A 26,427-nucleotide genomic window follows, 5' to 3' on the forward strand; every position below is an offset into this window, starting at 1 on the left:
GGTTATGAGATTCCCCCCCCTTATCAATATCATCCTGAGGGCCATTCATCACATGACAAGGAGGAAGCCAGACTCAGGGATTAGCCAATCAGGCCTCTGAACACTGGGCCCCTGGGAGGTGTCCACTGATTCCCTAGGTGCCTTTAAGGAGCACTGGGCGCTGTTGTGGACTTTCTGCTCCTATTGAGCCTAGAAATGTGAAAAGTTAACTGATAACCATCACCCTAAATGGGTAATGTTTACAGGTTCTGATTAACCAGTAGGGGCTGGAGCAGCTCCCTGCCTGCCCTGGGCAGCCCAGTGCAGGTAGCAGCTGCTCCAGCCGCGTAGGAGAAGCAGCCCCTGTCAGTAGTGGGTTGATCCCGCCCCTCAGCTGCTGGCTCTCCAGAGCCAGGGGCAGCCCTAGACTAACTGCCAGCAACTGGTGCCCTAGGTGAACCATGCAATCGGTGCCCCTGCCTCCAAACCCCTCAATGAGATTGTGCCACCATTCGGCGCCCCCATTTAACTTGGAGCCCTAGGCAACCGCCTAGTTCGTCTATATGGACAGGCCACCCCTGCCCAGAGCCCTACCTGCCCGCTCCCAGGGAGGAGGCTTCAGGGCGGGCTCTGCCGTTTAAAGTTAAAATAAGCTTTTGCAGGGCCCACGCTGGGATTTTTTAGCAGTTACCCGGTTTGCTTTTGTACACAAATTTTTACATCCCCCTTGGGAACCCTCATTTGCAGCCTCTCATCTCACCCGCTGACTGTCCCCAGCCTGGCGTCCATTTGTTGCCTGGGCGTAACAGCTCTTCGCCGCCTGCCCCAGTACCCCGCCCATCCCTCTCTCTCCACCCCTTTCTGATAGCCCCGCCCCCATCCTAGATTTTGTTCCTCGGCCCCTCCCGTCCCAGGGCGCAACCAGCACAGACCGTCGCCCCCGCGTAAGGGCACCGGAGTCACCAGATGTTACTGAGCATGCGCCGTTCTCCCGATCACATGATAGACGCGCCACCGCCGGGCGGCGGAAAGTGACGTTAGCCCGGCCGGGTGAGCGCGCGCCGCGACCTCCCTGACACCGAGGCGTCGCTGCTGCGCGAGAGCCGCGCACGGCCTGCGGGGGAGCGGCTGTCGGTGCGAGGCAGGGTCCGCCCGGCGCGACAATGGCGGCCCGCGGGTGGCTCCGGAGCCGTGTCTGGGCCGAGCCGCGAGCAGCCAGCCCCGCCCGGCAGGAGCGCTGAGGTGACCAGCCCCCGTATCCCGCCCCCCACCGTCCGCCCCGTGTGCTGCGCCTTGCCCGCCTGGGCCGCTCTCCGCCCCGCCCCCGGCGGCTGCTACCCAGACAGCAGCGCGTCTCCCCTCACGCAGGCAGGAGTTTCCCCCCGCGCGGGTTGCACCTGCCCCTCCTCGCGCTGCTTCCCCCAGGAGACTCTCGCGCCTTCCGCAGGCGCACACACGGGGTGGTGCCTCGAATGCCTCTGTAGCCAGGGCGGGTTTAAAGAATAAAATACAACAACGGACTAGTCACGGTGCTAACCAAAAGTTGATGGATGGTGCCTGCAGCGTGTGACCAAAGAAACACAAAATAGAGCAGACGGGTACTAAGGAAAATGTTTCCCCTCAGGACTTGGTAGGAGAAAAAATGCTCCCACGTAAATACGTGTGGATGTGGTTCTGCACAAAGTGCCAGCATACCTCTGGGGCAGCTTTCTCGTGTCCAGCACTCGTTTCCTCCAGCAGGAGTAATATTCCTTCTAAAGAGCTAATCAGTAGATGGATATAGTTTAAAATGCCAATATAAACATCACCCGAACTTTTACTGATCTGTTTTCTCTTTAGGTAATCCATCTCTTGCAGATAACTATGTCATGTGATGTCTGTGTCATACTCATGTTACATAGGCAGATGGATTTACATAACCAGAATAGTTTATGAATTTTCATATGGATTACTGTTATTTCTTTGTGATGTAATCTTGAAAAATCTCTGCTGTTTTGAGAACTTGTTTTCCGTACTATCTTTCAGTCTTGGGATATAGTCTGAAAATCCTGCAAGAGCAGGAACCAAGTAAGAATTTAAAATTAAAGAGGACACCATTTCATAAAATGTGGCATAAGATTAAACTATCCACAAATATATATGATATTTTATTGTTAAGGAAAAAGTTGTAATAACTTGTTGCTCTTAGATGTTAACTACAGGTTGGACCTTCCTGGTTCGTCACCCTCGGGACCTCAGTGGTCCTGAAGGAGGGTTTTGCCAGACCAGAGGATGTCATTTCTGGCCCCCTTGCCACTGCCTTCACTCTGGCCTGGACTCCCAGCCAGCTCCCCACCTATCATCTGGCCCTGCTCTTCTGCCACAGCAGTCCACGGTCCGCTGCTGGGGCTCCCAGCTCTTCCATGGCACACCACTGCCCCATAGCAGGTGCTCCTGCCCCATCAACCCTGCTACTGCAGCTGTGGCCCTGCTAGCATGCAGTCCTGCTGCCGGGAGTCCCATTCCTTTCTCGCCACTGCATGACAGACCACTGCTCAGCCATCGGGGTTCCCAACCCTGTCCAGATTAGTGGGGCAGCACCGGCCATGCTATTGGGGCTCCTGGCTTTGCTAGCCCTGCTGCGGCAGCCTGCAGTTCCATTGCTTGGGCTCCTGACTCCACTGCAGCAGAACACTGCCAGGCCTCCCAGCCCACCACAGCAAATTGCTGCCCCACCAGAGCCTACTGGCGTTCCAGCTGCCCTGCCATTAGCTCAGTCAGACTCCCGTGGCAGGGCTCCTAGCCACTGGCCTCGCTGCAGCCAGCCTGGCTGGGTTCCTGGCTGCTGCTTACTGAGTCTGGTCCAATAACATCCGTGGTCTGATGTTGTTGGACCAGAGAGTCCCGGTTGAGAGAGGGTCAACCTGTACAATGTAGATTGTTCTCAGCATCATTTTATAGAGACTATTTTCTTTGGGTATATACTATTGGAAAGCTTTAATTTATAAATTTTGTGGATAGCTAAGCATAAGTTTTTATTTGTATATAGAAATTTATAAAAACAGTTTGATCTTCCAGAGATCTGCTAAATGGTTTTCAAAAGTTTAGCAGAAAAAAATTGTGCAGTTTTAACCCTTGTAAATACTTGTACATATGCTTAACAATGGAACTATTCAAAATGTGCAAAGTTAATCACATCTTCAACTCTTTGTAAGATGGGAAGGTGAGGGCTTCTTCACTCTATGCTAGAATTTTAAAATATTTTGACCTATTACTTTTATTTACAACTTACAGTTACTCATGAATAATAATCTTTTGTTTTGTTTTTCTGTATTGCAGTGCACAGTTAATTTTCTTCAAAATGCCCAACTCTAATGGCAGATCTCACCGTGGCCATCGAGGTAGTCGAAAAGCTGGCAGACATGAACTGGTTTCCACATCTTTACAGAGTGCTCAGCATTGTCTGGAAGATCAGGATTTTGGAACTGCATATGCCCACTACCTCCTGGTACTAAATCTAGCTCCTGAGCTAAAAAGTGACATCAGGGTGAGTGCTTTTTTAATTATTTTAGGTAGTCCAATCTCAGTTATTTTATATTTTTTTTCATTCTTAAGAACTTTCTATTGAACAGATGTTGCTTTTATTTTGTAGGATGGAAAGGAGAATTAAAGAGATATCAAGTAATAAGTGAATTTAGGATTCTGTAAAATGAGGCTCTGTTTGAACTGGCTTTCACTGTACAAGCTTTCTACATACAGCTCTGTAATATTTTACACTGTGTGCTTATTAGTGGGAGGGATAGGTGGAATAGTAGAAATAGACTAACTGGGAACCTAAACTAGGGTTTCCAACATTATGTACTGTTTAGGAAATAACTCTCCTTGCATTCATTTCAAGACTAATTTCACACTACCTTTTCTGAAATTTCCAGTGTCTTCAATTCCTTAATTTTTATATGTGTATTACTTGACTTAGCAATGTGTGCTTTGCTTTTCAGGAAACTTTTCAATTTACCCTCTTCAAATGGGCTGAAGAGCTAGCTTCTCTTGCACGGATTCAAGATTTATTTAACTGCTATGAACAGGCTCTGGAACTGTTTCCTAATGATGAAGTAATATGTAATAGTATGGGGGAACATCTCTTCAGGTTTGTAATAATCTATGTTCAGGTTTTTTTTTAATGCATTATTTATTATGAATTAATAATAAACATATAAGGACCTGGTTCACCTTTGCTAAATAGGGGCATCTTTGAGCATGGAGACAATGTTAAATATGTAATATTGAATTTCATATCTGTTAAATCACTATAAACTTATACAGTAACCACTGTTTAAACATACTGTTCTGAGAAATGCTTTTGGTCTTTACAAATAATAATAAAAAATACTGTCTTCCAAATGTCATTTACTAACTCTCACAATAATTATTTAATAAAAAAATAGACCAAAAATGATTGAAAGCCACTGTGAAGGCTATGGTTTCAGGTAACTTAATTTTTGTAAGTGGTTGTGTTCCACGCTTCTGTGGGTGTTATGACGATCCTCTACCTCTGTTCTCTTCTGTTCCTCTTAAGATCCCACATTACAACCAGTTAAGATAAAGGAGGGCTAGTTCAGAATATGAACACCTTGTAAGTCTCTCCCTCTTGACTACTTTGAGCTTTAGTCTTTGTTTAACAGTGTAAGGCATTTTTCTTAGCTGTGCAGTCCCCGAAAAGTGCTGCCCCACAGTGCTCTCAAGTTCCTACCATCATGGTATGATAGAATAGGACTTGGTCTTGAAACCATAGTTCCTACTAGAAATCCAGATTACTTTTTGGAATAGTCCACTCTGAATCTCTTTTTAAAATAAAGAGCAATAATAAAGAGCATGTTTTTCTGAAATTTTAAAAATGGTTGATTTTTAATTGTTCCTAGATAGAGAATTTCAGCCCAGAGCAATTTTTATGGTAATTATAGTCTTAAAATTGTGGTCTATTGGAATCACTGGTAACTCGAATTGTGATGAGCTATCATGTCATATATTACACCTGGATTGGATAAAATTTAGTGTGCTCTGATTTTCAGAGATTTGACATGAAAATTCTCTGATTTTCAGAGAATAACATTCTGGCTTGCATTTCTGATTCATTGTTGCTATTTTTGTTGTGCAGATTGTCCTTATGAGATGCCACTTGTTTTACTGCGGCTAAGTCTTGGATGAAATTGTGAAGTAGGAATGCATAGTACAATAAGACTGTGTCTAGACTGGCAAGTTTTTCCACAAAAGCAGCTGCTTTTGCGGAAAAACTTGCCAGCTGTCTACACTGGCTGCTTGAATTTCCGCAAGAACACTGACGATCTCATGTAAGAAATCAGTGCTTCTTGCGGAAATACTATGCTGCTCCCGTTCGGGCAAAAGTCCTTTTGCGCAAAAGCTTTTGCACAAAAGGGCCAGCGTAGACTGCTCAGACTTGTTTTGCGCAAAAAAGCCCCGATCGCAAAAATGGTGATGGGGGCTTTTTTATGCAAAAGCACGTCTAGATTGGCACGGACACTTTTCCGCAAAAAGTGCTTTTGCGGAAAAGCGTCCGTGCCAATCTAGATGCTCTTTTCCGCAAATGCTTTTAACGGAAAACTTTTCTGTTAAAAGCATTTCCGGAAAATCATGCCAGTCTAGATATATCCCAAATGTTATATTTTATTCATTTTTGCATTGTAAATCACAGAGTAAAACCTTAAATCATGCTTTATAAGCTAACTTTATCCTTTTTGAGACAGAACCACCATATCACTGACTTCGGAATTTAAGTTTATATCTGTAAAAGTGAAAACATAGGAATTTTGCTTTATAACTCAATTTTAGCCAAGTAGCTTACTTGCTTTTCTAGTGAAAACATTGTTATAGAGGAGCAGATTAAAGGGATCTTTGTCTGAAACAGTCTTGTAAATGAAAACGTCTTATTTTCGATCTTTTTAAATTAGTTAGTACTCACTTTTGATTGCCCAATGTGTACGTCCCGTCTGTCACGAAGACATAGTCCGTAAAGCAAAATAAAGTTGTTTTCAAATTGTGACTAAACATTAAAACCATTACTACCTAACATTTCAGTAGTGAATGTCTACAAATGTCATTTTTCTCCTAACTACTTCAATTTTCAGGCGTCTGGCAGCCAACTGCATACACTGTGCTTATTATTTGTCATTTTTACTGTTAGAATGGGCTTTAGAGATGAAGCAGCTGGATATTTCCACAAAGCACTGAAGCTAAATCCTGACTTTGCTGATGCAAAGGAGAATTTTTACCGTGTTGCAAACTGGCTGGTAGAACGTTGGCACTTTATTATGCTTAATGACATCAACAGGAATCTAATTTATCAGAAAGCCATTGAGAAGGTGGTCCACTCTGGTTGCAGAACTGTTCTAGATATTGGAGCAGGAACAGGAATACTCAGGTTTGTCATAAATGCATGTTTTACGTAAACAGTATTAATATAAATATACTTGATTTTTAGCAGACATTATGTACATTTAAATTATATAAAAAACCATGACAATTCATTTTATCATATTACTAAAACAAAGCTTAAGAAAGGAAAGAGACAGAGTTGTAACTGTGCAGTGCTGTGTCTGGTATCCACATGCTGATTTAGTTCACGTTCATTCAGTCACAGTGTTGAATTGGAAAACATAGCTCGTAGTGATAAACTAAATAGTTTGGGCTCCTATTGTTTAAAAGAGAAATGACTAAGGAGTGATTTGGTCATGGTAAATAAGTACCTACACAAGGAAAAATTTGATAATGAGCTCTTCTGTGTAACAGATAATAGTGTGGTAAGATCTAGTGGCTGGAACCTGAAGATAGACAAATTGAAAATAAAGTGTGAATTTTTTAAAAGTGAATTCACTGGAATTAATTCAGGCATTGAAGTAGTCTTGCGCTGCCCCAGAAGGCATGGGGTCTTGCGTGGAATGGGCAGGCCTTTAAATAGCACAAGGTGAAAGGCTTTGCACCTCTCTTATGGCTCAGGCATAACGTTAGCAGGGAATGGGAGCTGTGAGTCCTTTCAATTCCTGCTATTTAAAGGGCTCATTGCTCCCAGCCTCACTGCTCGTGTGGGAGCCGGGGATGTTAGGGCCATTTCAACTGCTTCTATTCAAAGGGCTTACGCCTTCCCCGCAGCTGCCAGGCAACGAACTGCGCGACAGATATGGGGAAGGTGTGAGCCTTTTAAATAGAAGCAGTTAAAAGGGCTTGCGTGTGTCTGGCTCCCAGGCAGTGTGCTGGGAGGCGGGGCCTAGAATTGCCATGCAGGCCAGATTGAAGCCCTAGGCAGGTCGCATGCAGCCCACTGAGAGGCTTTTGTCCACCCCAGGACTAGATGATCACAGTGGTCCCTCTGACCTTATAGTGTATGAATTACTGCCTTTATATCATACATATAACCTTTGTAGTAGGTTTGGACAAACTGTACTTCTGGTATGTCCGGTATCCACATGCTGATTTAGTTCATGTTCCCCAATGTATACTGGGGAAATCTGACATTCACCCAAGTCCTATAGTTTGCATTAGCTCTAGTATTCTTAAGAATATGAAATAAATACTTCAGTAGATGTAAATATACATCTGAATTTATTTTAATTCAGACTTTTCTTACCTAAAATAATTTATAAGCAAAATGTGGACAAGAATAAATTAACTTCTGTGGTGATTTCTGTTATTTTGCAGTATGTTTGCCAAGAAGGCTGGAGCACCTTCTGTCTATGCTTGCGAGTTGTCAAAGACCATGTATGAACTTGCTTGTGATGTGGTGGCAGCAAATAATATGGAAGGAAAGATCAAACTTCTGCATATGAAGTCTCTTGATATAGAAATTCCAAAGCACATACCTGAAAGGTAGTTTAGAAAAGCCTACTGTGATATTTTTTTAATTTCAGTTTTGTTCATGAAAGTGGAAAAACCTGTAACCGAAGAAAATAGTTGTCTGTTGAGATGGTATTTACAAATCCCCACAAAATTTGTCTTTGTTAGATTAATATTTCTCTGTCATAAAAGATAGAGTTTTTAACAATGTCATAAATAATGTTTCACTGTTCATTTGAGTAAACTCCATTCATTCAAAACCATTTACCTAGCAAGCAAAAGAATTTAGGGCAAACAAACCTGAAAGGAGAAACACAGAGGGAAAAATAGAACATTAATGCAGTCAGTTAGGTCAGTCTCTGCTTGTCAGTCAGGGACCTTTCTCCTCTTTTTCTTTGTAATTTTTGGCAGCAGCTTTTGTGTGTCCTGATTAGGGATGTTAAATAGCGATTAATTTTGCTAGTTGAGTAGCTGATAGAATTTCCATCGACTACTTGATTAGTCAATAAGCACTTCCACATTCCGCCTTTGAAATGTACAAGAACCCCGGCAGGGACTCTTGTACATTTCAAAGCTGGCACACCACGTGGAGCCTGGGGTCAGCTTGGGAGTCCATAGCTGATCCCAGGCTCCATGCGGCGCTGCCACTTTGAAATGCCATGAAGAGCCTGATGTCGGGCTCCCCGTGGCATTCAAAGCGGCAGGGCTGTATGGAGCAACTGACCCCAGGCTCTGTGTGGCAGTGCCGCTTTCAAGTACCCTCCTCTTCTCCACACGCCCCCACCACCTCTGTCTGAGAGATGCAGCAAGGCAGGGGGAGGGAGGACCTAGTCAACTAGTCCTTTACATCCCTAGTCCTGATAGGACTTGGAAGTCTGATTAACTTTCTAGGTCCACTCATTTGCACCAGAGCCTGTTATTTAATAACTGTGAAGCTCTTTACATTATAAAGGTTGCAGGAGAATAATTTTACATCATCTTTCAGATTAAATTCACTATAGACATCTACACACGCTTAGGGTTGCGAGCCCTCCTGGATTAGCCAGGATACTTATCAGAATCAGCATTGATCTTCTGAAGACTATTGAAAGCTGCTAAAAGTCTGGTCAGTAGTGCAGCAGGGCTAAGTCACACTCCCTCCTGCCCTGGCTCCACATGGATCCCAGAAATAGTCAGTATTTCTGGCTCCTAAACATAGGGGGGCATCCTGGGGGTCTCCATGTGCTACCCTAGGAACCACAACTAATGGGAACCTCAGGGGTAGTGTCTGCAGGCAGAGGCAGTACAGGGAGCCACCTACACACCCCTAGGAGTCGAAGGGACATGTTGGTCACTTCAGGAACTACCTAAGGTAAGCACCAATCGGACAGAGCCCACACTGCTCACCTCCAGTGTCCCAATCCTTTGCCCCAGCCCTGAGCCCCACCCTGCACCTAAACTTCCTTGTGGAGCCCTCATCCCCTTTCACAACTCCAACTCCTTGCTCTGAGCCCCCTCCTGCACTCCAAACCCCTTTCTAATGGCTTGAGTCTAAGAATAAGTTTAGAGGGATAAAGTTTAAAAAAAAAATAAAAAAAGGAACACCATCCAGTATAAATATGGAATGAATATGATTTCAAAAGGTTCGTTTATTTACTAAGTTTAAAATCTATTACATATTTTGTTTAGGTGCAGTGAGAAGATAAATTACTATATCAGGTTAAAGCAAAAACTTCAGAGTAATTTGGATTTTTAAAAAGTTAGTCTCGTTTTTAATTTGGTATTTCTCAAAATATATATACTTGACTGGTAGAGTAATGTTAATGTGATTCTAAAGTCATAATCTTGTCTAACTTCCTGTATAATGTAGGCCAAAGAATTTCTCCAATATAATTATTTTTGAACTATGGAATTTTTTAAAAAAACTCCAATCTTGATTTAAAAATAGCAAGTGTTTGAGAATCTATCACAACTCTTGGTAAGTTCTAATGGTTAATTATCCTCACTGTTAAAAAAAAAAAAAAATTAAGGCCTTATTTCCAGTCTAAATTTGTCTAACAGATTCTAGTCATTGGACATTGTGTCCTAGAAGTTTGACATCTTTGTTTCTTTTGAGGGCCTTTATACTTACAAATTATTTTTTTTACATTTTTTACATTTTAACCATGTGGCTAATTACCAAATGTATTTATATTTGTTAATTTGTTCCAGTACATCTTGCACTTAAATTCTGTAATTAATTGTAATGTAAGTTTGGAAGATGTTTCTGATATGTGGTAGGTCTGTGATGCCATAAACAAAGAATTTTAGCTTCACTACTCAAAGGAAATCTGTGGTATTCAGGAGTGAGACAAAAGGTAAGGGAATCTGCACTTTAGGTGGTCATTTCATGGTGGCCTCTAGGAGGCTGGTGGAGACCTACCTTTGTCCAGACTCTCTCCCCCAAGGTTGAGGAAGTTTAAGCAGCACAGAGGACTGCTTTAGACACTGGACTGTGTCGCAACTTGGTTCGGTGATGTGATGGGAGCCCCCAGGGGTTAAAGCCGACTACCCAGTGAAAACTACTGGATGATGGTGAAACAAATGATTTTTTATTAAACAGAATGGTTCTTTTATCAAAAATCAAGTGACTTTTAAATGAATTTTAAAACAAGCAATTGCCTAATGCTTTTACAGGAGGGGAAAACTGAACCAAAATGCACTTAACTGATTACAAACTTTGTGATTATAATTCGATTATATTAAATCACTATCTCTAATTCGCTAAAGGCAGCGTAGCATGCAAGCAAAAAATACAAAAACATAGCCAATCTAATGATGATAAAAACTTCGTCCACAGCCAGCCCCTCTATGGTTATTTTAGGCAGCTGGTGGAGTTATTAATCTACCTTTACAACTTAACAACTCCTGGGTTACTATTTCTAACACTTATACTTAGCCTAAATACAACGCCACTACGCAACACAAGATTATACAATTTACACAGTGTGGTTAATAGAACTGAGTTACACTCTACAGAATTACACAGTGAAATTAACACAATGCAACTATTAACTAAATCAGTAACAAATATATGTAAGCAATACTTACAAATCCAGCAACTATAACAACATTAAGACACACTAGAACGCGGAGCATACTCAGAACTCGCGCACCCCTATCTTTGACTCAAAGGGTTAGAAGGCAGCCTCAGGTGATCAATCCTTCAGCCGGGCAAAAAGACGCGTGCCCTCAATACATGCAGTCCCCGGGTTTGTCAGCCGACGGTCAGGGCAGTGTGTGTGTGTATGTTTCCGAGAAAAGGTTTAACGTCCGTGCCTTTACTGCTAGGACCGGGGTCCCATCGCAGAGGGTGGCCAGCAGGCCAACAGACGCCCCGTTATATAGGAAGAGCTTATTACATCTTAGATTTCAACTGCTAGAATTTCATAATTCCTTCGCAGCGGGCAGCCTTGAGGAAAGACTGAAAGATGCCCCAGTGGGTCCTGTCACCTGGGAGTGACACAGATCCAAACCCCAAGCTCTTCCTATAACTGTCCCTTTAGACCGGCTGAAGTTCTTTTAAATTGTGCTTGGTTCTGTTACAGCAACTGAAGGAGTCAGGTTAAAGCTTAAACAGTTACAGGTTTATTAAAGAAGCTTATAAATCATATGGTTGCAATGGCTATTGTTCTATTTCTTAACTATTAGCAAAATATAGGTCTTAAAAATGGTTACAAAGAAGATAAAGATAGAAAAATAGAAATAATGGTACCAAGTAACAGCTTACTCTTTCTATGTGTACACTTAAGACAGAGGACCACATCCAGGTACCATTTTTACCCCCTTCTGTGCCTCTCGACTCCAGCATGTCAGGCCAGGGCCGGTCCCTCAATTCCTAGGAAAGACGAAAATACGAGGTGGGCGTCCCCATAGAACCTCGGGAGGTCAAACACCTAGCCCGACCAGCAGGTAGAGGGTAGAATGACACTCAAAGTGAGTGTGTGCTGGGCCCATCTTTTATAATCATGAGGTCACGTATTTCTCTTTCTTATCTGTCATGCCAATTGATGCTGGTCTGTCTGCTGTGAGACCAGTTCTTACAAGAGAGTTGTGAACTTAATTTACACTTGTAAGAGAGAATTGAGATGATTAAATTTTGAAGTACTGGACATTGTTTTCTCAGTGGGAAATTCCTCTTCCTGGGACTGTGTGTTCGAATCAACATAGGTGCCAGCCGCAGCCTCGAGGCCAGCTTATTGACTTAGCTGCTCTCTATCCACATATCTGTGTTTCAGCTTCTCAGGATCAGATGAGCCAGCATAGACTATGCTGATATTATTGCTCCTTCTCTGCCCTGTGCTTCAGAGAGGCAAATAAGATGGATGATATGGGGTTATAGTCTGTCTGGCCACAGGGTTACGTACAAGATAGGGACTGTAGGTTTGTTCTTAAGTTGAATCTGTATGTAAGTTGGAACTGGCGTCCAGATTCAGCCGCTGCTGAAACTGACCGCCAGTTCTGACTTACATACAGATTCAACTTAAGAACCCCAAGTCAGCTGCTGCTGAAACTGATCAGCGGCTGATTCCAGGAAGCGTGGGGCAGAGCAACTCTGCCTCGGGCTTCCTGTGGTCAGCGCTGGTCAGTTTCAGCAGCGGCTGACTTGGGGACGCCTGGGGCAGAGCAGCTGGGGTGCTGCTGGGTTGCTCCAGTAGCACCGCTCCTCGCTCCTTGGCGCTACTGGACCAACCCAGCAGCCCCCCTACTGCTCTGCCTCAGGCGTCCTGATTCAGCCACTGCAGAAACTGACCAGCAGCGACTGAATCAGGACCTGGGGCAGAGCAGCTGGGGTACTGCTGGGTTGGTCCAGTAGTGCCCAGAGCGGCGCTGCAGGACCAATCGGCAGCGCCCCAGCTGCTCTGCCCCAGGGTCCACAACAAAAGCCTGGTCTGCTGGGGGGGGGGGCACACTAGCTGCGCCCTCCCCCCAGCAGACCAGGGACACAGGGAGGAGAGCCGCAGCGGCAGCGGGGTGCTGCGCCTCTGAGGCTTTGCTCTGGCAAAGTCTCAGAGGTGAGGGACCCCGCTGCTGCTGCGGTTTCGCTCCCGGTGCCTGTGGTCTGCTGGGGACTGCTCTATCTTTTCATGCTCACCTCCCTGTTCTTAGATACCTACAAGGTTAAATTCCGTTCACAGAAAGCTGCATTGTGCGCTTACAAGTTATGCTTTCTCAGAGTGTGTCAGTGGCCTACATTTTCTGTGAGGGACCTTTCTGTGGCAGAATGGGCAATGCTCATGCGAGGCCGTGGTCAAAAGGACCTGCTCTGCGACAGACTGAAGTAATTATCTGTAGGGCCATGTTACAACTGCTCAAAGTGGATTCTAGTTCTTACATATTTCTTTGCAAAGCATCTCAGACTGATTACTGGCAGCTGTCACAATGATTTCATCCTTAGCAAGTTCAGGTTCTCTGGTAGCTTTCAGAAAAGGGCATCAGCATCTTTTTGTTCAGATTATGAGAATTTTAATATTGGTAATTTCATTTTGGCTTTATTCACACTTACATGTATTCGTGTAGCATTAGTATGTTTTCACTTTATTTTCTGTTTTTGTCTTTAAGGGTGTATTTACTTGTTCTACAATCCACTCCACATCCCAAAAAGCTGTTAGTGTAGGCAGACCACAGTTTAATCCAGCATTGTAGTTTTCCACACATCTGGTTAAGAGTTGTTTTCAAATGGGATTCTTCTGGGAAGCTGTAAATTTAAATAGCAGAAATCTGTTAAGGGTTGCTGGTATGGACTCAACACTATTTTACAGAAGCTTATTCATTTCAGTCTTGCTGCTGTTGGTTGTAACAATTTAAGACAAATCTAAGATTAATATAGTTGCCTTAGTTTTTAGTCTCAAATTACATTATTTTCATGTCTATCTTAGAAGTTTTATTTTAAGTATAATTATAAAATTGCACTGTTTGAATGCTTTAGCTTAATACATAATAAACTGATTGATGATGGAGCAAAAATGTGATGGACTCTCTCTCTAATGCTAATTCACTGTTAAATTCATTTTACATATAAGCATGAGTTCTGGGATATGGTCTGCCATATTTCAAGTCTGTTTGAAAGATCCTGTTTATTTTTGTGTTTCACATAGGTTCTTCCCACACTTAATGATTCATAAGTATTATCTGGAAAGTTTCATGGTAAATTGTTGCTCAGTGTTTATAAACTTATCTATATTTTGAATAATGTGTTATAATAACAACAACATGAAATGTGTCCTTCTGCTGGATGTGTTTTGCTTCTCAGTTACATTAATTAATATTTTAAAAGCACAGCTTTTATCAACATCTAGATTCAGTTTACATTTGTATTTTTCTTTAAAAGGTTTGGCTTCTAGAAGAAATTTTTAATACCCATTACCATTTCAAAACTGTAACTACCTTTTCTTTAACAACAATTTTTCATAGGGTTTCTCTGGTTGTCACAGAAACTGTAGATGCAGGTTTGTTTGGAGAAGGGATTGTGGAGAGTTTGATACATGCTTGGGAGCATTTGCTTTTACAACCAAAGGTAGGTGATAAATTCAGCTGCTCATAAATCAGGACCACATTGAGACATACATACATGACACATCCTTATATATGTTCCCCTCTTTCTAATGCATAAAGAGTTAATGTTTTGTTTTTAAATTTTAGCCACTTAATGTTTGTGAAAGTGAGGTTTGACAGCTTTGTTAGCACAAGTACTGTATCATGTCTGTTGTATGTGAATAGACAAGCAGTGACACAGCCCTGTGAATAACACTGCCTTGTTGATGTTTTTCGACACTAACCTGGCAGTGTAGGGAGGGTAGTTCAGTGTTTATGGCCCTTCAGTCCTTGTCCTTTGTGTCTATCATTGGTGCTGATAAGGATGACATTTGTAATACATATGTAGTGCAACCTGTAACAGGTTTCAGTCTGGCTTGCACCTCTATAAACCGGAACTCTCTTCTCCGGCAACATCTGTGGTCTGGAATGACCACAGACATTCCAAGATCAGAAAGTCATGGTGCGCGGTGGAGGGTGGGGAGCCAGGAGCCCTCCGTAATGCTCTGGGGGACTGGGCAAAAGCCCAGAAGCCTTGCACTCGGCTCAGCTGGGTTGTGGAGGAGAGAGGGTGGAAGCGGAGGGATGGCTGGAGCTAGCATGTGACTCCGGCATGCCATGGGGGACAGCTGGGAGCTAGCATGCAGCTCAGCTGGGCTGCAGAAGCAAGGGAATGGAGGCGAGAGCTGACATGCTGTTCAGCTGGGCTGTGGGAGGAGCCAGGAAGCCTGTGAGTAGGCCGCAGCAAGGGAGCTAGATATTACCTCCCCTGGTAGGGTAAAATCCCTTATCCAGGATAGTCAGGTCCTAAGGGTGCTGAACTAGGAAGGTCCAACCTATAATTAAGTATTAAGACACTACACAGCTACCAAAAAGCCATGCAGTAGAGTCTAGGCTGGATTTGAAACAGCAGCCTGAAGAAAAAGAAAAAAAAAAAAGGCTTCACTGTGACTGAAACTAGGGAAGTTAAAATGCAGTTACTTTCCTAATCGATTAGTTGACAGATTTTCTGTCGACTAGTGGATTAGTCAATACAGGTAGGCAGTCCCAGGGCTCATTCTGGCTAACGCCAGTGCATAACCTCCCCAGCTGCCACTCTGCATTGCACAGTGTAGGGAAGCCACGCACAAAGGCACTGAGTCGGTCCCTGTTCCATGCATTTCTTTTCATTCATCACCATGCGCACGCACGCACACACACACACACACACAACCCCCTTTCCTCCCCCCCCCCCCCACCAGGCTGAATGAAAAGAAATGCATGGATCAGGGGCAGCATGTGCACTGGCTTCTCTCTGCTGTACAGTGCAGAGCTGCAGCGGGGTGGGTGGGGGGGATACAATGGCTCCTGCTTATCAGTTAGTCGTCTAGTTGATTGTTGCTAACATCCCTAATTGAAACCAAATTCATCATGTATGTAATTAATAGAAACTAGTATACCTCTCTTTCTGCTTATAATACTAGAGAACATTCTTTTACAATCTGTTAAATCTTCCATTTCATTCTCATTTAATATTTAATAGTTCCTTGGTGATTAATTTGAAAACCTGGAAGATGCCAGTGCCTCTTTTGTGGAAAGGAAAGTTTGCTACATGCGTCTTGCCTTTAAGACTATGTAAATGTAACTCTCCCCTCAAAACCTCTACTGTGTATTACTTGTGTCAACAAACTTCTGTTTAGGTCCTATGAAATAAAGGGATTGTAGGGAATAATTTCTGGACATGCTGGGTGCAGGTGAAAACAAGCAGAGGATTTATTGGTTCACACAGCTGGTGGACTACTCATCAGGGGTTAACCCGGTGAGCACTAACTTAACCAAAACATACATTAGATTATATAGGTAGCAGATGGATGGAGGAGAAGTGATTTGATAGGTCTAGCAGCGGAAGTGAGATATGCACAGAAGCCAATGGTCTACGACAATTACACAGTATCTCCGCCCATTGCCAGTTAAACATGTTATCACTAATACAGGTGTTATTCCTAACAAACTAAGTATGCCAACATAAACAAAGGCATGTTGATGGTCGTTTTGTCGGCCGGAAATATAACGCATCTCCTGCACGGGTGGTATTGCCTTGGCGCGATCTTTGGGATCCAAGCTTATTTTCTAGGAACAAAGTAGACAATGAAAAACAATCCTGCACGGTTGTTTGGTACCAACCTTATCAAAGTGAGGCCCTTTTAGAATGTGGTTGCCAGGGGATCTAGGGTCACAGTAACTGTGGTACTGTATGTTTCCCAGGGCTGGCCTAATACTTTCAGATTTGAGTTTGTCAGTTCTCAGCAAGATACCATGGACTGCCTCAATTTACCCTACAGGGATGCAGTCTGTGAAAAATTTCCCTCCCAAACTAAAAGAAAAATATTACCTTAAAATCACCATTTAGGTCAGAGGTGGAAAAGAGACAGTTAGTGGGCCGTATCTGGCCCAGCACATTGCTGGATCTGGCCCATGGCCAACTGGCCTGCACCCTTACTACACTGCAGCTTACGCTGTTTGAAAAAGCTGGCCTGCTGATTGCTCTGCACACTGGGCAGGGATGGGAGAATTCGTGCACTGTCCCCATCCCCAGCAAAATCCCACAGTTCCCATTGGCCAATTTCCAGCCAATAGGAGCTGAGAAATTTTACTCGAGGTAGGAGCAGAGAGCAAAGCATCCTTTCTCCCCAGTGCTGGAGCAGAGCCATATGGGAGTATCCCACCCCGCAGACTCAGGTTCCTGCTGGGCTGCTGGCTAGGAATTACCTAGATAAGAGTCTCCCAGATGCAGCCTATCTCTGGCACTCCCCTCATCTCATTTCCCCCTGCATCTCTTTCCCCCCTGCAGTTACCTGCTCCAGGTCATCAGCCCCTCCTACTCCCATCAAAACCCCCTGTATCCTCTCCCAAGGTTACAACTCCCTCCCAGATCCTGCACCCATTCTTACTCCCTACCGCCAGTCCAGAATTGTCTCCTGCACCCATACCCACTCCACCCCATTCCTCTATCCCAAGCTCCCTTCTGCACCCCACCTCCAGTCCCAGGTCCTAGACCCCCTCCATAGAAGTGTGGCCCGTGTCCACTTACCAAAATCTTGAGTGGCCCCCCCACTAAAAATTATTACACACCCCTGATCTAGGTGAAGGGTTTTTATCGGCTGTATTAGAAATTGATGACCTCTTGTGTTAAACAGGAATAGTTTGGCATATTCATTATGCATGTTTTTAACTAACCTTTTGTATTCCTTAAGGTTAGGATCAGATGGATCAAATAAAGGGTTTAAAATTATAAATTACAATGAACTACTGTGTCAGCAATTGAAAGCTTACGTATAGCTCCATTAGAGGGGTAGTTTTAGAAGTACTAACAATCTAATAAATATTTTCTTCTTCTGATTCACTCTTTCTGCCTTGTTCTGTGTTGTCATTCAGTGAGTTCATACGTATCTACCAGCAGCTTGTTTATGTTGAAACTGTGAATAGAGCAGAAAAGACAATTAACAGAAAGCCAACTTATATCTAAAATACAGAGACCTGATTAGAACAAGATAAGTATGGAAAAGAAATACAGTATTTGAGAAAAAGTACGCAGTAGGGATATAAATAATATGTAAAACGAATAAACATGTAACCTATTAAACTTCTATCAGGTAACATTTAATCAGAGAATGAAGATTGCAGGGTTTATACAGGACTCTGCTGTGACCCTGCCCCTGGGATTTCCCTCCCTAGCATCCTGGATGACTGCCCAGGGTTCCAGCAGCTCTCCAGCTCTGCACCTGGGAGCTTTGCCACCACGTGGCATTGCAGGATGCCTGGTAAGCCAGCTGCCAGCCCTGCACCCAGTGTTGCGGCTGCACACTCCACTCCAGCAGATGGGATCCCAGGTGTGCAGGGCAGCAGCAGAGTTTAATGGTTAACTGAAATCAGTAATCATCAAGCTTATTGATTAACTGGTTAGACTTTTACATTTCTACTCTGTAGTTGACACAGAGAAAACAACCAATGCTGAAAGAGGGTGGAAAAAGTAAAGTAATATAAAACACATATTGAAGCTATTACTTTCCCAGTAATTAATTTAAGCAAGATAAGCAGGGGATAGATTGATAAAACCACATTGTTTCTCTCAGACATGCTCTCTAATCAGTTGAAAATTCATATTTGATACAGATTGGTATTACTGAGAAACAAGGAGTTACAGAAAAAATATTATTTTACAGTTAAGCCTGAAATTGAAAGTGGGATATTCTTCAGGCAGATACATTAGGAAAAATTACTACCTTCTAGCAAGTGAACCTTTAACATGCCAGCAATTTGTTTTGATGAAAGTATATGTAGCTGTGGATGCAATAGTTTCAACAGAGTATTTTGAAATACTGTGGGAAATGAAAAAATTGGGAAAATAGCTATAGGTTCGAGCTCTAGAGTATTCCTCCTTCATTGTGTATATATACTATACATTTGGCTGTTTTTCCAAGAAGAGAGACATCATTTAAGTCACTGTATTTGCTCAAAAGTTGAATTGACTGCAATTACATTAAAAATTGAAAACATAATTAACCTTGAGAATATTTATTAAAGTTTTTGAGATAGTAATGACGGAGACACAGAAATAACAAACTTAAAATCAGCAGTACCAGAAGAAATAGATCTTCATCCCACTGTACCATCTTATTTATTTACATTTTCACAGCCTAAAAATCGAGACTTTGGCACAGAAGACTATGGTCAAGTTATTCCTGCAGGTGCTATTTTATTTGGGATGGCAGTGGAATGCAAAGAGATACGCAGACATCACAGGTGTGTTTATACTTTGACAAGATATGGAGCTCACATGTGACAGATTTATGAAAAGAAATTTGATCATTTTAAACAAAGGGGGATTTTTTTTATTTATTTTACACAAATATATGTATGTATTATGTGTGTAGTTTAAATGAGACCCTCAACTTAAGCAGCAGTGCAAAGTATGAACAGAATTCTGTATGGTTGAGTGACTGAGCTGGTTCTGATGAACTTTTAGATCTGTATTGGAGTTGTCAAAATTCATTTGGGGATTGTAACCTTGGCAAGTTTTTTTTTTTTTTTCTTGCCTTTGGTATTGCATTAGACTTTATTTAGACCAGTTGCAAACGCTTTACTTTTTCACCATATTCCAGAATGGCTTCTCTTACCTAAAAGACAAACCTCTCCAATGAAAGAGCATTGTTTATTAATCTGAAAACATATTGAGACTGGGAAAGAGAGTGCATTATAGTTTATGCAGTATGGATTATTGTAGTTTATTGTTGAAAACTTCAGCATTATAATCATTCATAGGCCTTGATTTGTTTAATTTAGGATTGATTGTCGTTTTCTTGCTCTCTGTTCCTCCTTTCCCCTCCCAGGGTGGGAATACAAGAAGTTGCCTGTGTGCATTTGGCAGAAACGGTAGAGTTCTGTAGTCCAATTCATGCTTCTGTGAACTCGGAAGAAACTATTGAACCTTACACCACTGAAAAACTCAGTAGAGTTCCTGGGGGGTATATGCCTCTAACAGAACCCTTTCAAGTCATGACAGTGGATTTCAACAATCTGGAGGTAATGATTTCTTCACTGGTTTACACCCTAAAATGCAAGCAAACAAAAGTGTAGGGCAGCTGATGCAAAGGCAAAATTTTGGCTTGTCTCTAAGGATGTTTCTTTATTGCAGTTATGTTGGATGTTAGGTAGCTGAGTTTGAGCACCCAAGTTAGCCTACGCTGGGTGTGAACAGACATGCTATAAACCCATACCTGAGTTCATGTGTGCTTGCTGGGACTGCACTCACCTGTGTATATCACTAAGACTTTTTAGGATATATGGTTCCTTGTGCTGCAGGATCTTTCTCATTGGATTATGGAAGAATTTTTTCCTTCTGGGTTCATAGAGGGAAATAAAGGATAGGGGCTGGAGAACTGTTAGTGCTCAAGTAATTCAGCTGCATTCTCATTCTCAAAGTGGGAAGGCTCCCAGGAAAAGTGGCATGTGAACTCCTGGTTGTACCTCTAGTTAGGTTAACTTAGCATCACTAAATTTTGGTGAGTGGGTTTTATATGTGGACAGAAGCAAAGATGGGGACAGGGACAACACCCAAGAAGGGTCCTGCAGTAACTGCAGTGTAAAGATATGTAAATATATCAAATGTGTTATATGTTTGTCCATGTGCTCTTGTCTCATTGCTTCATTTTTACCCCTAGGATTGCAGTATATAAATGAGTTGTGACTGATCATATTTCCACTAAAATTATAGGAATGCATTTGAATTGTTGAGGATGACACATGAAAGGGTATATTTCAAGTCAAAACATTACCACTTAACAATGAGCTGTTTATAGATAATTGCAGTAAAGGGTGGGATAGGAAGCTCCTTGTGTCACCATTCAACCAACTTTTGATATTTTTCCCTTATGGAAACCATCTTGTACATTTATATTTTGACAATGCAAATAGGTTTATTTTTTGTGTATGAACCAAATACACCTGAATTAAGATGTAGGTCTCTGAGCCAATGATGGCCTTGCAGACTGCAAAGGCCATATAATTTGATGCTCGCTCATGCATGTTCTGATTTGTTGACTCATGGAAAGGAGATTGCACCAAGTGATACGAAAGAGCTTAAAATAATTGTTATATAGATACAAATTATTCTTAGCTAGAGATTAGTTGGGAATTGCTGTGTTCTGTATCGGTAACTTTCCCTGTTTACCTTTTCTGACATTGGAAGTCAATAAATGAAGAAAAGCACTTGAATATATTACAGGGAATATATTATATGCTGCAACAACCACCTCTGGCTTCTCTCTGATATACTATTAGTGTCTTGTCAAGTGCTTGATCTTATACCTGATGTCCTCAGTTTGTGACAATATATATACATTATTAATCTTACATAATTCATTTTATAAGATCTTTACATACATTTTATAAGATTTAGAAATGTGAAACTCTAAACATTTTATTAGTTAGATTTTCAAATAAAGCGTGCTCCAGCCTTACTGTATGAAGAGGTAGGTGAAAACAAATGTATTCAGTTTCATTTGTTTGACACAAGTGAATACTCATGAAGGTGCAACTTTTTGCCATAAAAAATCTGAAGCTTCTTCATACATTGGCAACTCAGTTACTCTCCCCCCCCCCCATGCCCAGTGTTGGTTCTCAAACCATGTCATTCAAACATATTCTGTTTTAAAATAAGATTGATAGCAGTTGGGAGCTGAAATTTCATATCAAAGTACAAATTCAAAAATAAAATGAACAGCTTCTGGGATTAAATCTAAAAACATGCTCTAAACTTACATTCTCAATAGTAAAAAGGAACGTGATGTACATCCCATTTTCAACATCAGGTAGCGATCACTGTTGGGGAAAGGCATACTTAAGTTTTATTTCTCTTTTTACCGTTCGTGATCAGGAATTGAAAAGCCTGGCAACTAGGAAGCCTTGCAAGATCAGCATACCTGTCACTCAAGAAGGCATGTTGGATGCTATTGTGGTCTGGTTTGTACTGCAGCTTGATGATGAGCACAGTCTGTCTACAAGTCCCAGTGAGGAAACTTGCTGGGAACAAGCAGTCTACCCTGTGGAGGGCCTTCCTGGTATGTGGATTTTCCATGGCAGAATAAACTTTTTTTAAAACATTTTGTTTGACCATAACAAGTCTTAAAAGGATGCTATCAATTTGCCTCAGAGTTAAGGGATCACATTAGGGGAAAAGGATAAAACATCACTAACCACAGCAGAGTCCTTATTTCTCTTTTTTTTTAGGCTCTCTGGATATTCTTTGCAATTTTTACATCATTTGTAACTAAACCTTTCCCCAACCGTCACTATCCCTCTTCTCTGCCTATGGTTTCCTCATTAGTAGATGGAGAATGATTCTAGTGTAGCTTTTGCCTCCTAAAACCACAGATTAGACATTTGTATGGATATTATCTTATAATTAATAATTTCCCTTATTAATGTACCATTTGTAATGTTTTAATAAGATTATTCAGTAAAACCTGGAGACACTGTGATGATGGAAGTATGCTGCCAAGATTGTTACTTGAGGATCCAGAAGATTTCTGTTTTGACTTCAGAGTACGTGATGGACACTGAAAGGGAGAATACACTGGCTTTGGGCAATGAGGCTGAACTATGTAGTGCTCTGGCTGGTCTTAAAACTACTAGTAAACTGGATGGCAAGGGGCAGGAATGCGTGCTGGAATCCACTGAAATTGCACTTCTGAACAATGTGCCATACCATGAATGCTTTAATACTGCTATTGGCAAAGTGCTGTCATCCTTGATCCCATGGAAAGAATCTCAGGCAATGGATGTTGATGGTCGTGGCAGTCAGATGAATTTTGAAGAGAGTCAAAACAAGAACACATATTCAACTCATGACCCTTTATATGTATTAGATGTGTCTGAGGGTTTTTCAATTCTGCCAATAATTGCTGGCAAACTTGGGCCAATTAAAGCTTACAGTTCTGTTGAAAAAGAGCAGCATCAAAGAGCCCTTAACATAATTTCAGAAGCCAACCATTTCCCTAAAGATACATTAGAGTTTTGGCTCAGCCACGTGGAAGATGAGAATGTGGTGTTACAGAGACCCCAATCAGACAAACTGTGGAGTATTATAATTCTGGACGTCATAGAGACTTCAGGTTTAATCCAGCAGGAGGTGATGGAAAAGGCAGCAATATCCAGGTACTGTATGACATTTATAAATCTTTTGAAGGTGAGAGAGAACCTTCCTAGGAACTCCAAACTTCCACTTACGTGACCAATATAGATATTTTGGTCAAAGACAATCAGATAAATTATTTAATTTTTATAGAAATGTATCACTATATGATTTAAAAAAACCTAGGAAAAATCTTATGCTTGGCATAGGGATGTGAACGACTAGTCATTCTCCCGCCCCGCCCCCACCCCCATTGCTGCCTCTATCAGAAAGAGGCAGCTAAAGGAGTGGGTACTTCAAAGTGGCAGCACTGCATGGAGCCTGGGACCAGACTCTGGGTTCCATGCAGCACTGCTGTTTTGAAATGCCGCATGCAGCCCGGGGCCAGCTGGGAATCCACAGCTGGCCCGGGCTGCACACGGCGTTTCAAAGTGACAGCGGGGTGTTTCAAAGCAGCAGTGCCACTTGTGGAGCCTGGGGTCAGCTGGGCACTCCCCTGTTGACCCCAGGCAGCGCTGCCACTTTGAAATGCCACATGGAGCCTGAGGCCGGGCTCCCTGTGGTGTTTCAAAACAGCAGCACCGTATGGAGCATGGGGCCAGTGGGGGACTGCTTGAGTTCCCCACTGGCCCATGCTCCCCACAGCACTTCCGCCTTTGAAGTGTAGCAACAGCCACGCTTCAAAGGTGAAAGCGTCCTTATCGAATAATCAAATAGTTAATACAAATTGCATCGACTATTCGATTAGCCACATAATTGAAATTTTGCATCCTCAGTTTGGCATATTAAAAATCCAAACAGTGTAGAATTTGATAAGATATTTTAGATTGGGAGTCATCTGAATAGTTGTTGGGTCCCAATTCAGGGAATTGTAACACTTCTGACTTCAGTGGAACTTAAGTGCCCATCCTGAATTAAAACCTTAATGCAGTAAGTTTAGTTGTCTTAATAACAGGAGAACAGATTTTGGCATTAAATATCTTTCTCTCTGTTTATAGGTGTTTGCTTCACTCTGGAGGAAAGATATTCCCACAATATGTGGTGATGTATGGGATGCTCGTAGAATCGCAATCCTTAGTACTTGAAAGTGCAGTTCAAGGGACTGAACCCACACTTGGGTTTAATATAGCACCTTTTATCAACCAGTTCAAGGTAGGAAGTTAGTGAGATGTTTCAATATCAAGCATAGCTCTCAAAATTCACAAATGCCCAGTTCAGGGCCACAACTTCGATACAAGGAGTCCATAAGGAATTTTGGAAGTTTTAATAATGTTGGAATAATTTTTTTCAACATATTTTATGACCTAATTTCTGTGCATAAATATTGATGCTTCAGATAGGACAGAAGTCATTTGTGGCCTGACATGGAGAGCCGTAAAAGTTATGACTTCCAACACTTCAGTGTTCAGAAAAACAACTTTGGTAGGAGACTTTCCTTTGATACAAGTTGTACCAATCCAGGTTTTAAAAAGGATTAGAAGTGATAGTTATTTTAGCATTCTAATGCTATATCATTCACAAATAGAAAGTTGCTGTTGTATAATTAAGCCTGAAAGCCTGGTGTATTCCTCCTTAGGTGCCTGTTCGTGTGTGTTTGGATCTTTCCACATTACCATGTATGCCCTTAAGCAAGCCAGCAGCGCTTCTAAGACTAGATCTCATGCATCCCTATTTGAACAGTTCCAAAAGAGAAGTAAAGGTAAGTAGAGCGCACACCATTTTTTTCAGTTCCTCGTGATCATAGTTGAAAAGTTCAGTACAAAAGCTACTTCAGTACAGACCACTTTTGAAGTAGATTTGAACAAGCTTGAGCCATTGCATTTTTGTTGTTGATGCATATGTTGCCATAATACAAATAAAATCAGAATTGAAAATTAGATTTCTACTTCCTTAAACATTCTCTTTTCATTTTCAGGTGCAAGTTTGTAAGTCTGGCCAAGTCACTGCTATCCCATTTTGGTATCATATACATCTAGATGATGATATTTATTTGGATACATCAAGTGATTCCTCCCACTGGAAACAGGCCGCAGTTGTTCTTGACAAACCCATCCTAGTTCAACTTGGAGATGAACTTGTGCTCAGCATTCAGCACTATAAAAGCAGTGTCAGCATCACAGTAAAACAGTGAAGAGTAGTCACCAGAAACTGGTTCACATATTGAAATCAGAAAATGATCTTGGCTTAAATCTAATTATCTATGCATGCTAGCAGAATGGATCAGTACTTGAGATGTTAAATACAATATGAGCCTAAAACATAGGTTTTATGTATTGGTCCAAAAGGGGTTTTTATTATTGATTAAAAAAATGTTTTTGATGAGGACCTACTGATGGAAATACAAGTGATTGTGCATTTTGAACTGTTATGGTGAAGTCATATCTTGTTCTGTAGCAGGAAATTTCATTAACTGAATTGATTACTTTATTTCTAATTTTCCCTTGTGCAAGCTACAGAGGAAGCTGTTACTTCTATGGCAGGCATACTCAGATACCTTAGCAGTAAGCACTGTATAAACATCTACGTTCATAGAATGCAATCTTATGAAACTAGATCCTTCCCTCAATCCCCCACCTTTTGTGGCAACTATTTTAAGTTACACTAAGATTTATTAAGGAGGCAATTTTAAAATAAACTCATGAGTACCATGTGTGACTACAGTCCCTCCACTGAAACTGTTTGTTTCCTTGGTTGTAGGCTCCACTGATTTTGTTCTTGAGTCACTGCTACCCCTACAATTGCAGCAGCATAAGTTTGATCACAGGAGAACTTAACTCTAAAGCAGTGGTCTCCAACCTTTTTACACCCAAGATCACTTTTTAAAGGTCAGGGCAAGCCAAGATCTACCCCCATCCCTTCCCCAAGACAACACCCCTTCCTTGAGGCCCTGCCCTCTGTGTTTCCCTCCTCTCCATCACTTGCTGTCCCCAGGCTTTACTCACTGGGTTAAGACAGATGGTGTGTGCTCTGGGGTGGAAAGGAGGGATTTGGGTGTGGGAAGGGGTGAGAGGTACAAACTCGGGGAGGGAATTTGGGTTCAGGAGGTGATGGGGATGCTGGCTCAGGGATGTGAGGAGTTCAGGTGTATGGTGGGCTCACGGTTGGGGTCTGCGAGAGGTACAGGAGCATTGTGATGCTGCAGCCAGATGGGGGCTTGGCCACCAGTCTTCATTTTTAAATAAAATGTCAAACACACGTTTCAGCATTGTCTTTATTTATGGGGGTGGGAAGCCTGTTTTGGATCAGGGCCACTGACCCACAGAAAAATCTGTGGGGACCACCCAAGTGAGATGCAAAAAAAAAAAAAAAAATCCTTCCAAAGCTTCCCAAACCTGAGTGATGTGATCTTAACTGCAACACCTCACTCTCCTAGCACTCCAGCCTCTGCGGTAGGGTGGGTA

General features: G+C 42.2%; 1 protein-coding gene across 3 annotated transcripts; it reads left to right on the forward strand.

Annotated features, from left to right (window-relative positions):
* The first annotated feature begins 1,035 nt into the window (after positions 1–1,035).
* PRMT9 (protein arginine methyltransferase 9) lies at positions 1,036–26,221 on the forward strand. Of its 3 annotated transcripts, XM_075930002.2 has the most exons (14): positions 1,114–1,221; positions 2,005–2,046; positions 3,298–3,505; positions 3,957–4,105; positions 6,158–6,394; positions 7,669–7,836; positions 14,236–14,338; positions 19,031–19,137; positions 19,725–19,917; positions 21,770–21,953; positions 22,344–23,049; positions 24,025–24,178; positions 24,603–24,725; positions 24,942–26,221. In XM_075930002.2, exons 3-14 carry the CDS (start codon positions 3,320–3,322, stop codon positions 25,155–25,157), a joined length of 2,526 nt encoding a protein of 841 aa, XP_075786117.2. In that variant the 5' UTR covers positions 1,114–1,221; positions 2,005–2,046; positions 3,298–3,319; the 3' UTR covers positions 25,158–26,221. The 3 variants fall into 3 exon arrangements, with proteins under 3 accessions (XP_075786118.2, XP_075786117.2, XP_006133908.3); XM_075930003.2 differs by lacking the exon at positions 2,005–2,046 and having other exon boundaries at positions 1,036–1,221; XM_006133846.5 differs by lacking the exons at positions 1,114–1,221; positions 2,005–2,046 and adding an exon at positions 1,329–1,818.
* Positions 26,222–26,427: the final 206 nt, after the last annotated feature.

This window comes from Pelodiscus sinensis, chromosome 4 (assembly GCF_052426305.1).
Source record: "Pelodiscus sinensis isolate ZL-2025 chromosome 4, ASM5242630v1, whole genome shotgun sequence".
In the NCBI taxonomy this organism is placed as follows: domain Eukaryota; kingdom Metazoa; phylum Chordata; order Testudines; family Trionychidae; genus Pelodiscus; species Pelodiscus sinensis.

Bases quoted from the DNA above. Each gene is read 5' to 3' on its own strand.
- PRMT9 (XM_075930003.2), top strand. From the start codon at position 3,320: ATGCCCAACTCTAATGGCAGATCTCACCGTGGCCATCGAGGTAGTCGA. The intron at 7,837-14,235 runs GTAGTTTAGAAA...AATTTTTCATAG, and splicing joins CCAAAGCACATACCTGAAAG to GGTTTCTCTGGTTGTCACAG. The intron at 21,954-22,343 runs GTATGTGGATTT...TGTTTTAATAAG, and splicing joins CCCTGTGGAGGGCCTTCCTG to ATTATTCAGTAAAACCTGGA.